This window comes from Poecilia reticulata, linkage group LG1, assembly GCF_000633615.1.
Source record: "Poecilia reticulata strain Guanapo linkage group LG1, Guppy_female_1.0+MT, whole genome shotgun sequence".
NCBI classification, from domain to species: Eukaryota; Metazoa; Chordata; class Actinopteri; order Cyprinodontiformes; family Poeciliidae; genus Poecilia; species Poecilia reticulata.
In genome coordinates, this window is record NC_024331.1 from 26,256,475 (window position 1) to 26,269,497 (window position 13,023).

At 38.0% G+C, this 13,023-nt stretch overlaps 2 protein-coding genes across 3 annotated transcripts in view; both read right to left on the bottom strand.

Moving 5' to 3' along the window:
• Positions 1-1,029: 1,029 nt before the first annotated feature.
• Positions 1,030-8,173, bottom strand: b3gnt2a (UDP-GlcNAc:betaGal beta-1,3-N-acetylglucosaminyltransferase 2a). Of its 2 annotated transcripts, XM_008417992.2 has the most exons (4): positions 7,422-8,173; positions 7,281-7,344; positions 3,512-3,634; positions 1,030-2,809 (listed from the first exon to the last, which is right to left on the bottom strand). In XM_008417992.2, exons 3-4 carry the CDS (start codon positions 3,530-3,532, stop codon positions 1,592-1,594), a joined length of 1,239 nt encoding a protein of 412 aa, XP_008416214.1. In that variant the 5' UTR covers positions 3,533-3,634; positions 7,281-7,344; positions 7,422-8,173; the 3' UTR covers positions 1,030-1,591. The 2 variants fall into 2 exon arrangements, with proteins under 2 accessions (XP_008416214.1, XP_008416205.1); XM_008417983.2 differs by having other exon boundaries at positions 3,512-3,658; positions 7,281-8,173.
• Positions 8,174-9,613: 1,440 nt separating this feature from the next.
• The window catches only part of commd1 (copper metabolism (Murr1) domain containing 1), a 6,247-nt gene continuing 2,837 nt past the window's right edge, over positions 9,614-13,023 (bottom strand). The window contains exon 3 of the mRNA XM_008418004.1: positions 9,614-10,504. Within this exon, the coding sequence (XP_008416226.1) occupies positions 10,397-10,504 (108 nt within the window). The 3' untranslated portion in view covers positions 9,614-10,396. The remainder of the gene's footprint in view (positions 10,505-13,023) is intronic.

A 13,023-nucleotide genomic window follows, 5' to 3' on the forward strand; every position in this document is an offset into this window, starting at 1 on the left:
TAGTTTTGGTTGTGTGTTATTATTTAATTTTTATTTATTGCTTTTGGTTGTGTGGTGTTTTATTTTGATTATTTAAAATATCTTCCAGTTACAGTGTTACATGTTCTATACAAAATTAAAGTTTAATCTTTATTAATCTTTAAGAGGACGAACTTGCTTTATGCCTTTATCATTAAATTACTTTAAAATGGCCTCAAAACAAAAATATGATCATTTACTGCAATAAATATTAGGATAGTTCATCATCCAGCACTGTTTGTTATTATGACAGGCCTATTTACCAAGCCTGTTGCAATAAGCAATTAATCAGTTAATCACATGATAAATTAAAATGGATAATTTCCTTTATGATGATTAATATTTTTTAAAGGGCAGTTTTCAAGGATTCAATGATTCTTTTTGTTTACAGAGACTACATAATTCATTTTATTTATGATTTTAATTAAGTGTTTTTTATTTATGTTTACGTATTGTTTTTGGTTGTGTTTTACTTTGGCCTGGTTAGGGCTGGGAAATAAATCAATAACAATATACACGTGATCAATACAACCGCATGGCATTCTGGGGGATGTAGGCAGGGGAAATGCTTTAGCTGAACTGACCCAGGTTGGTGGCATCAACTAACTCACTCACTCTTTGGTTACCTAGTAATTAACTCACTCTTTGGTTGCCTAGTAACTCACTCACTCTTTGGTACCTAGTAACTCACTCACTCTTCGGTCACCTAGCAACAACCTGCAGAGAAACCTTCACAGCTGCAGTTTCAGGTTTTGCCACTCTGCCTCATAACTGCTTAAAAATAAACGACAGCATAAAGTGAAAGAAGAAAATGAGTACAACTCAAAAGGAAACTGTGGATAAAAAAGGAAAGGTCATGCCACCAGTTTGGCAGTATTTCAGATATTTAAAACAAGAAAATTAACCAATAAATATCTATCTCAACTGATATGAAACACTTAGCGATGTTCTCAGACCTCATCCTCCTCAGTTACCTCCTCCAGTTCATTACAAAACCAATAATTCACACAGTAAAATTTTAATTCTTGTACTTTAATGAAATACTCCTATTTAAATCAATAAAACTGTATAATTACTTTAAAGTCGCATTTTGCAAAAATATGTTCTTTACATATTTGTTAAAACTGTCGTGACAGTACAGCATAAGACGGATAGTCTGTGAAAAGATCAGTTTCCTCCACCTCCTCCTTAAGCTAGAATCAGCAGAAATGCACAGCTCCTGGTCAAAAACAACCAATCAGAGCCAGGAGGAGTGTCTTAGCGCTGTCAGTCATCCTCATGTACGTTCTGTTAAATGTGCTAATATTGTAGGAACAACTTACAGTTTCAGGAAAACTGCTTGGCTATGCTAACTAGCATAGTTAACATAACCAACTATGCTCGTTATGCTAGGTCATGCTAGCATAACGAGCATAGTTATGCTCCTTTGTGGTAGCAGAGAGAAAGGGGGAGAGTGAGTGCAGCTCATATATGAGGATGATTGACAGCAGTAAGCAGTAAACAAAACACATTTAAAATACTCAATGAAATACAGAGAAGATTGTCTGACAACTTTAAAACCAGTTGAAACAGGTCACTGGCAGCTCAGCTCAGGGTGAGTAATCCACGGCCAGATCTCCAGCATCTCCTGCGGTGTTCGACTGTGAACCAGCATCAGGCTTCTGTAAATGCATGGGTTGTCCCTGTACTTCTCTTCAATGTCAAACGTCCTAAATCCTGAGTGCTTTTCGGGCACCAGGCCCAGCTTCTCCAGACACATCCCTGTGTAGACATCGTCAATGGGATACAAGACTACCTGCTGAGAAATGTTGGAAAGACGTATTGCTAAATTCCCAGAGAGCAGGTAGCCTCCACCGCCAGCGTAAGGCGGGTACTGCCCCACAAATACACTCTCAGGGATAAAATACTTCAGTTTTCTGTTTCTGTGCGGACCTGCGTTCTTGATAACATCACCTATGAACAAATCTTTGCCATTGCCCTCAGACAGGCCTCCTAGGAAGTCAATAATTCGTAAGGTGTTAACAAAGACGTCATCGTCACCCTTGAGAATATACTGAGCGTGAGGACAGTACGTGCTGAACCACTCTAGAAAAAGGACTTCTTTAAGGGTGAGGTTGAAGAACGTGTCCCTGTAGTCCCACTGCAGCAGGTCTTTGTGAAGCTTAGCCTCGTGGTTTAACATATCCTGCAGGTCGGGGAAGTTGTCCACCGATGAAGTACTGCCAAGCAGGAACACGGTCACCACACTCCGATTGGCTAAGAAGCCAGCGTGCCCCCATGTCTGGCGAATGGCCTGGCGCCGGTCGAAATGCGGCATCAGCGACTTGACCACGAGCAGAAGGAAGGGTTTTTCATCGCAGATGTGGGGCTGATTTATCAGCATCGGATACATCCTGCAGCGCATGTGAAGGAGAAAGTCCTGGAACCGCTTTGGTAGGGTGTTGTAGTCCAAAACCTGCATTGGGACCCGGTAATCTGCTTCACATGGGTCAAGAGGTCCGGTATCATTAATCCAATTCGGCAGAGCAATAAAGGAGCCTCCAAAGAGTTCTGCGTTGATAAGCGGGTTGTTAATCATGTCCGAGCGCTGCTGCTCCTTGTTCCAGAAGGATTTGCTCATTAACGTTCGGTGCCAGAACCTCTCTGATGGAATCCGAATCCCCTTCGGACCGCGTTTGTGCCCAAGTTTCCATGAAACGCCCACCAGAACACAGATGAAGATGTTGATCATCATCAACATGCAGAGGGCCTTTCCTTTCTTCCGGCCCAATGGCATGTGTGCACCCTGAATCTAGAAGAAAAGACCATATATTAATAAATGATGACAACAGCAAATAAATGAAAAACCAGAAGAGCCATGTCAAGACTCACAGTAAAGGCAGAATGAATAGGAATATGCAGAAACATAATAGCCCACTTTGAAAGGACTGGGAGAAATATGTTACAAGAAGGTCAACGGGAAGTTTGATTCCCCAAAGTTTAGTTGTAGAGCTCAAACTTTGGCCACGTTTTCCCTCTTAATCCCCCAGGAACAATTTTTCCTCATCCCTTCTCTAGTCCCTCCTACTTTCTCCGTAACAAAGACAGGCAAGCAGGAATCATACGTTTCCAATTCAGCCATGCACATGACACCACTTTACAGGCAGCAGTGGCTCAGTGGGCTTAGACTCCACACACAAAGGGCCACATAAATATTAATATTAGAACTTTATTATGTGACTATGCAGTTCAAATAAAGTGTAACACATTTACACAAGAAAGTATTTCATCACTTGTCACAATTAAGCAGGGAGTCGGGCAATCACAAGCAACCCCAACAAACACATTGAAGTTTGACACAGTAACGTGATAAAATGTGGAAAAGCTACAAAGTAGAACTTTTGCAAAAATAATAAATGTGCTTTTTCTTCAGAAAAACACATTTTTTTTATAGTTCCGACTGTGCCCAGAGCAAGTATTGTACCAAAGAGTAGAACACCAACTTGTTGCATACCTCTGAAAAGGCTGACACCATGCTGGTTGGGGGTGGCACTCACATTACCCCTGGTTTCACATGGATGCGCTCCAGCAAGGAGAAGCCTCTCTCTGTTTTTTCTGTAGCCATCAGGAATTCAAACTGTAAACATTAAAGCAGTGGGAACTGTTTATGTTAAAGTGAATGTGATCACTCATCACACATATTATCCTCAGTAGACCTAATAAATGTTTATGCAAAGTTAAATGTGATTTATTACTAAATACACACAGCAAAAGGTGCCATCGTGTTCTATGTGTTGGGCTGATATTCAAACGAATACTGTTACTGTTGATGTTAAATGGGTTAATTATTTTGTTAATATGCCACTAAGTGCAACTACTTCTAGATAGTTTTGTGGTGTGGTTTAGTCATAAACCACATGAGGAAATTACAACGCCGTATTAAGGCCATTGTCGAAAGAAAAAAAAAATTTTTTTTAAGATTTAATCTCAGAAATGTTCTAGAGAAAAAGGACATTTCTGAGCCCCAGATGTCAAAACATTGTCAACATTCGGAAATGTTCAGAGTTACGTCTAAGTGTAACAGGGTTTTATTTAACAATATTGTAGATGTGAAATTTGTCAAAATTTGTGTATTTATTCTTTGAATTTATTTTGTTTAGTCAACAAGTTGTTTCTTCAGACATTTATTGGTGTGTTCAGTTCTGCTATGCTGCTCTTGGCAGCTGTGGTTACCATAGCAACCGGTACCTGACAGCTCCTCCCCCTTTTTTTCTGTTGCCATCAGTAACTGTGGTATGCATTAGGATCAGCTCTGTGTTTTCCTTACAAATGTTTTTAACATACACTTTAGGAAAATGTAATAATATTCAGTGTTTCATGAGTAAGTTTGCTAGGTTTTGTTTACACTTTTAACTGTTATCATTATTAATGTCCACTTTAGCTGTTTAATTTTAAAAATGTTAACCGCCTCTAACTGCTGTCAGCTGCTCGTTGCTGGGAGCTGTTGCTTTGTAATTTGTATCAGGTTATTTATTAAAACATTATTTATTTGCATGATCTCAGGCAACACATTACTTGTGAGAGGAGGAAATCCTCTACTTAATTAAGTCATTTTTGGGTCAATCCTTTTGCTTTGTATTTATCTGTTGGACATGTGGTTTCAATAGAACAATTACTCTAGTATTATTTATTTTATTATCTTGCTATCCTGTAGCTTCCAGAGGATGGCTTTCCTTTGTGTCAACATGTCAGAACATGAGTTATAGGCCAGTAGTTCCTCAGTAGTTGGTGGCTGTTTGATACCAGTAAAAAGTATAAATGCTGGTATAATATTGTGATCACAATATTTGGCTAAATGAATCTACATTTTTCTGACTCACAATGACCATGTCACTGTTTGTGAGTTGTAGCATCTAAGCCAGGGGTGGGCAATCATGGTGCTGGAGGGCCGGTGTCCTGCAACTCTTAGATGTCTCTCTGGTCCAACACACTTGAATCCAACAGCTGAATCACCTCCTCAGTGCAGTCAGGTTCTCCAGAGTCCTGCTAACGACCTCATTATTTGACTCAGGTGTGTTGAAGTAGAGACACATCTAAAAGTTGCAGGAGACCGGCCCTCCAGGCCTGGAGTTGCCCACCCCTGATCTAAGCCAACACACACAAGTGTGGCCAGTGAGGGCAGGCCGCCTTTTCAACAGATTAAAAGATTTTATCGGCCTGCAGGGTTTCTATGCATGGCACTTAAAAATATATATCTAGTGCAAATATTGCACCCAGCAGTTGCACACAGTGGTATTGCAATGATGGTTGTGATTCATTATATTGTGTACATGTAATCCTCAGTTTAAAAACAAAAAAACGAAACTAATCTAAGTCAGTACAGCACTTTGTAAAAGGATTCCAAGCCTTCTAATTTTTCATATTTTGTTATATTATAGTCACAAGCTTTACTGTATTTTACTGGGATTTTATGTGATAAATAAACACACATTTAAGTGCATAACTGTAAAGATTATAGAAAAAAAATATTTTAATTTGTTTTACAAGAAAAAAGTTGAAAAGTAGAGATGCGTGGGCGCTAACATCGGTATCAGCCGGTATTAGTCATTTTGTAACATATTGGTATCAGTCCAATGAATAAAACTGGGCTCATATTAACATCTGAGTTTAACAGAAGCAGTGGTGAAGTTAGGGATGTGGTTGTTAGTTTCAAGGTGTCAGATGAGGAGTAAAACATAAATTCCAGGCAGCATTTTGAAACAGTGATCCACGCTTTTATTTCAACGTGATTGGATTACTGTAACGCACTTTATCTGGGAGTCAGTCAGTCGCTGCTCTCACGTCTGCAGCTGGTACAGAATGCTGCTACACAACTTTTAACAGGAACTCGAAAGACGGAGCATGTGATCCCTGACCTGGCCTCACTTCACTGGCTGCCTGTATATTTTAGGATTCATTTTAAAATTCTCATGTTTGTTTTTAAATCACTACATTATCTTGCCCCGGCTTACCTCTCTGAGCTGGTACCAAGATCCAGAAGGAAGCTCAGAGGGGACGGGGCTTTCTCTGTCATTGGCCCTAAGTTATGGAACGACTTGCCTTTGCAGGTCAGAGAGGCCCCTTCACTGTCCACTTTTAAAGTTCGTCTTAAAACCCATTTATTTTACTTGGCTTTCAACACCAGTGGGATCTAGTTTTAAATTGTATGTTTTTGTTTTTAAACTGTAAGTTTTTATTTAATTTTTTTTATTATGTTGTGTTTTAATGTACAGCACTTTGTATCAGCTGTGGTTGTTTTGAAGTGCTTTATAAATAAAGTTGGTTTGGTTTACTGAAAAGTGTGGCATGCAGTTGTACCTATCCCTCCGGTGTCAATACTTTGTGGAACTATCTTTTCAGGTGTACTTTCACCAGGTTTGTACATTTAGAAACTGTAATATTTGTCCATTCTTATATTTAGTCTGGACTTTGACTGGACCATCCCGAATATGCTTTGATCTAAACCTTTCCACCGTGCTTGACTGAGAGAACTCTGTGTTCAAAGTGATGAACATTTTAAGCTTTTCTTATTGAACAATGCTTCGTATTTTCACCTCTTACATAAAAGCCATATCCATGGAGTGAAAAACGAATGAATTTTGGCTTCTCCAACCTCTGATGTGGATTTTTACATCTTTCCCAGAGTCACAATGGACCTCTACAATGTTACAGTGTTACCTGTTAAGTGAAAGGTCTTGTTTTGGCAGATTAGCAGCTGAGCCTTTGACATGTACAGATGATGGATTGAACAGCATGCAGAGTTTGGGATTTATAATCTAACCTTTAAACTTCTTCCTTAGTGTCTTCCCTGTTCGTTCTATTTGCTTATTCTCACACAAACCGCTGACAAATTCGCGGAACAGGAGGACTAATGCTAAGGTTAAATTACAGACCGGTGGAACCTGTTTAAAAATTAGGTGACTTCTGGTTGCACTGCATTTTATTTAAGGGTATCGGAGTAAAAGGAGATATACGCACACCCAGTTTATCAGATTATCCTTCCCTTTCTTACAATAATTCGTAATAAAATATATGAAACTTTGTGACTGTGACGTGACAAACTAAAAAGATTTAAAGGGTATAAATATAGATGTTTGCTAAAATCCGCGACTGGAGTTTCGAGAAAAAAAAATATGTGTTTGGCCTTGTTTCTAAATACCTTCATGTACAAACATATTAAACATTATAAATAGTACACTAACCGAACAAATAAAAAGCGTTATTTATTTAGTTTTGGTACCAACTTGTTGGTTCTTTAGTCTTCCTTTGGCGCAGACTCAATTCCACCTCCGGACCGGCCGGTGCGTCCTGTAGATCCGGATAGTGAGTAAAATCCAAATCGGATAATAAACTCTTTGTCAGTCACCTAAAGTTATCAAACGTACAGTTCTGTTATCGCCACTCCATAAACGTAGTCTGTAGATGTACGTCCCGTCCTTCCTTCCTGTGTCTTGCGCCTCGTGACTCCTCCTTTGCGGGGTTTTTCGCAAGTTCCGACTTGCTCAGGATGTTTCCCAGGGGCGGATTGAAACTATTTGAGACTCTGGGCTAAACTGAAGAACAGTCATAGCAAAAATGTTTATAAGTGAAGCAATGCAAGGCTTGCAGCTTCTCTTTTTGTGCAACAATTCATATTTTTTCCATATTTTTAATGTGCTTAATTTTTGTTGCAATTTACTGCAAATAGTTTTGTTAATTTTTTTCTCTTTTTTTTTCCTTCACAACAGAAACGTTGCTATAAAATCCTTCCATCAATCTAGTTAGATTGAATGGCATCTGGGCTTCAAATAATTGATTTTCTTGCATTAAGAAAAACATGCAACATCCATCAATTTGGATCAAATTTGCTTCTGGTAAAACATTTAAATCATTAGGAACTTAAACAATAAAAAGGGTTCAGTTGCAGTGAAAAAGATATGAAGATGAACAGGAACATTTTCCAATAAAGCAACTGCATCTCTGAATTTTTAGTCATATTTCATTGCAATGCTCAAGCACTGCAATGAAATATAACTTTGAACTGCTACTGGATAATGATGCTGGTAGTCTACTTTGAGAATCCTATTTGGTGATGTATTAAAGGGCCACTTCACTGTGTATTTTTATAATTTGAACTGCATTTGATCAAAAATAGCTCAAAATTTCCATCCATCCATCCATTTTCTTACGCCCTTGTCCCTTAGTGGGGTCAGGAGGGTTGCTGGTGCCTATTTCCAGCTATCGTTTCGGGCGAGAGGCGGGGTCACCCTGGACAGGTCACCAGTCTGTCGTAGGGCAACACAGAGACACACAGGACACACAACCATGCACACACACACACACTCATACCTAGGGGTAATTTGGAGAGGCCAATTAACCTGACAGTCATGTTTTTGGACTGTGGGAGGAAACCGGAGTACCTGGAGAAAACCCACGCATGCACAGTGAGAACATGCAAACTCCATGCAGAAAGACCCCAGGCCGGGAATCGAACCCAGAACCTTCTTGCTGCAAGGCAACAGCTCTACCAACTGCGCCACTGTGCAGCGCTCAAAATTTCCAATACTTTCAAATGATCAAACTTCAGGGGGTTTATTCCACACTCAAGGAGTCTTTAAAACAATTTGAAATTCAAAAAGAAGTGTTTATTTAGCCACCAGCACAACCTTTGACTGAGACAAATGTGAAACGTTCAACATCTACACATACAGCTCTGGAAAACTTGAAGAATCCACTCACTGAACCCCATTGAAAACCTCCTGGTTACTCCATCAAATATTGATTTCTAAACTCTTCCTGAGTTAAAACATTAGTGTTATTGTTTCTAAATGAATATGAATTTGTTTTGAGGTCTGAAAGCACTGCATCCTTTTCACTATTCTTATTTTCTGCAAATAAATACTAAATTTTTGCTTGCAATTTCAGAGCCATGTTGTCAGTAGTTCATGATGGGTCTATTTAAGTTAGAATTAATCAATATGCAGTGTTAGCCTAATGTTTTCAAAAAATAACTACTCACATAAACTGCATTTTGATGTTACGGACATGAGTTCAGTCTGTAACACATTTAAAGCTTCGAATAACGGGAGTTTGTTCTTTGATAATGTCTAAAAACACAGCGAAGGTGTAAATCAAGAAGGCACTGCACCTCTGAAAATCTGGAAATCTTATCAAACCATCACATGCCTCAGTGGTTCCGACAACAAAAGCAGACTTTACCCTCAGCACAATCAGTAATAAGTGGGAGGACATGTTGCAACCCTATCATTAGGGTTAATAAAGGGCAAACACAGGGGGAAAAAGCAAAAAGCCCCAAATCTCAGTTTTTCCAAGTCAAAGAAAAGCTCGGAGAAAATATACTCCCAGAAATGTAACTTTTTCTTAGCTTATTACTAAATCAGTCTGATGTTGGATAATTAAAACAATATGGTGCTCTGAACAAAGTTCACACAGTCTCATTTTTAAAATCTCGTGATTTTATTGCAGGAGCCGTTTACTGCTCGTCAGATATGGTGCATGCGCACCGCTGAGTCATCTACTCTGATGTAACCTGATCTATATCCCAAACGGCTTCAGACAAATACGCTGAAAACAAACACAACTTTAACTGCAGTTGTTTAATCCAGTAATAAATGACCATGCACTAACTGTGTTTATTTGACAAAACATGTCTGTTACGTACAGAAGTAGACAGCTTAAAATTACCGTTCAGATCCAATCATGGTAATAAAAAAACCAAACCGTTGCTTTGATAAGTGTTACACAAACACCGTGCCGCTGTGCAGGTTTTTAGGTTTCTCTTTCCTACTCATAAATAATTGATAAGACACCAGGTGGACTCACTGGTGTCACTATCGTCCTAAATGTATATAATCTTTATGTCTTTTATCTGATCAACAATATAAAAAAAACAGCAGAAGAACATCACAGTTCTTATCAGAAACACAGATTCTTCTCCAAGAAATCATAAACCTCCCACAAAAGTAAGGAGCAGACCTACGACCTGACTGGACAATTACATTTTTATTTTAAAAACGTTATTTGCACTCGGACAGAAAACATCTAAATTACATGATATTACGTTGAGTGTTACATTTGCTTCATTCAATATTACAGCATATCAAGCAGGTTAAATTCAAAGCAGATGGATTTCTGGCAATAAAAAAAAAAAAGATTTTTGAACAGCAGCAGGTTATTATTTAACATAATTTATATGAACCTGGAGCCATCGCTCTATTGTGGCCTAACTTACAGGTGATCTTACAATGAAGACAATTGTTTCTCCCAGGTTGGTGTAAAACCACCACTTTTCTGGCCAGAAAATACAGCTGGACCTGCTCAGAAGTCCAATAACTGTCAGTGTGACAAACTTTCGGGGGTTTCATGTACGTTGAACTATTCTGTCTATGCTCTCCTGGATGTCGGCCATCTTCTTCAGCACCTGGTTCACCTTGGTCTCATCAAACTCCAGACACAAAAACTCTGAGTCCTGATGGGAAACGAGGAAAAAGGAGGAAGGAAGAACAGTAATTTTATTATAGGAAGCATATTATTAACACTCCCTTGCAGAAAGCTGTGGGATATCTGTTCATCAGTGGAGAAGTTACACATCAGGCTGATGAAACAAAACAAGCTGACATGCAATAGCTTTACAAATGTGCGCATAATTTTGTGGCAAAAAAAAATTTTTTTTGCAATTGCAAAGTAGAAATGCAATTAAAAATCACACATAAATAAATCTGTTCATGTAACTCATTAAAAAAAAAATACTTTTTCATGTTTTGCGCCAGCGAAAACATCAGGTTGTTGATCATGTCACTCTTGTGACTTGTGTGTCAAAAAAGTGTTTCCACTGCAGTTTTGCAAGAAAAACCAATTTCAACACAGCTGAAAAAGCACCTCAACTTACCACAAAAACATTAAATAATTAGTTTTTTTAAAAATGTGGCATGTTTCCATTAAGCAAATTTATTTTAGAAAACTGTGTAATTGTAGGGTCAACGGAAATGCAGCTACTGTTATTAAACAGGAAATACAGTAAAATGTATTTAAATTATATGGTTTATTTCATTTACTACGTACGGAGCCACCTGCAGGCCTTGGGGGAAAAATATGTTGCATTATCTTAAATAAGCAAATACACCCAGGTCTACTTTGCATACAGTCACAAATGTCTATTCAAACTTTCAAATGTAGACACATTTAATTAAAGAGCCTCAGTGAAAACGTGTTTATATGTTCTTAACTCATTAAGAGTGCAAAAAACTTATTGAAAATTGATTTTTTTTTTGCACTTAGGTTTGTGGTACATTTCCTAAAGAACATACAATATTAGACTGATCAAAAGTTTTGCAAGGGAACACAAAAGAAAAAAAATCCTCCATGTCCAGAGGGGGCTCTGTAACATAAACCATAAAACTACTGAAATAATTTACAAATTACAGGCAAAAAAAATAAAGCATTACCTTATTGATAATGTATTTATTTATATGCCATAGTGTAGTATTACAACAAAAATGAGTAAAGTGGTAAAATACTTATATTTAAGTAAATAAATAAATATTTACTTCATGTCAGCTGAGACGTCAGCTGACATGAAGACGTCAGCTGATGACGTCTCCATGTAAAAACCAGAGGAAAACATGACCACTGTTGGTCATTTATGATAAAGAACACGAGTTAAATTACTAATGTTGTGGATTTCCTTTCAGGGGTTAACCTCTGTGAGGTTTTTGTCTGGGAGAGCCTCTGAAGCTGCTTTCAGTGAAATTGAAAAAAACAAATGTAGCTTAGTCATGGGGCTGAGGCTTATGAAAAGCTACAAGTAATCTGGTCACATTCAGATCCAGGCCTCCAGCCACGATGAAATCTGTCTTCTAATCCAGCTCTGAGCCAGTCTGTCAGCTGTGTTTACTGTAATTCAGGCTGTCTAAAACCAGGAATGTTCCCTGTGTTTCACCCGTATCAGTAGCCCAAATGATTCACAATAGTTAGCAACCCAGAGATCAATATGCAGATCTCTGGGTAATCTTTGAGTTAAGCACAAGCTATTTAGTTGAGATTTTATATCAAACCTGATCTACAAACAACACATCTATTGTTGAAATAATTAATGAATTAGTTAAGATCCATTGATTACTGAAATAATTGTCAACTAATTTAATAACTGATTAATTGTTAACAGGAGTATACAGACTCAAGAAAGGCAATTTGCTGAAAGAATAGTAACCTCAGAGCAGTAACTAAGTCAAAACTGTACAGAAATTATATATATACATTTTGCGTTTAATATTTTAAAAAAAAATTCTTCATCTGTGAATATTTTCTACCCAGAGCTCCTCAAGTAGCTTTAGCATCACCTGCTTCAAATTCTGTAAAACAAAATCTCTAATTAAGCCTTTTTAGACAAATATATTGTTACTGATTTAAATATAAAGATACTAATGCTTTCTTGGCTCGTGATGAAAGTCCTTTCATTCACTTCCAAGTATTGTGGTAAATTATGGCTGTTTTTTAAAACCCATTCTGCTTTTCAACTCTCACTGTCACTGGAAAGACTGACAGTTTCACAACATTTATTTTCTTAGTTGTATTTTATGGACATTACACGCCCAGTTAGTCTAAACCATTTCTATTAACGCTCTTTTTTGCTAAAAAAAAATAAGTCAAAGTACAGGTGGGCAATAAATCAATTTATATATCAAAATCCATCCAATAGAATACTTAATAATTTGAATGAACTCCGATCCAGAGCCACACAGCATCCTGGGAAATGTAGTAAGCAGAGGAAAGGCTTTAGCCTCTCAACCTCTCATGGCTAGCTAAGTAAAGCTGGTGGATACCTAGCAACCATAGCAACTCACTCACTCTGTGGTTACCTAGCAACAAGCTGTCACTTGGCAAGAAACAGATAAAGGTTCCACCAGATAACTAAATAAATATAAAAAACAACAGTGTGGAATGAGGAAAACAGCTAGAGAGGAAACACAGCAGAACCTAGCAGTAATA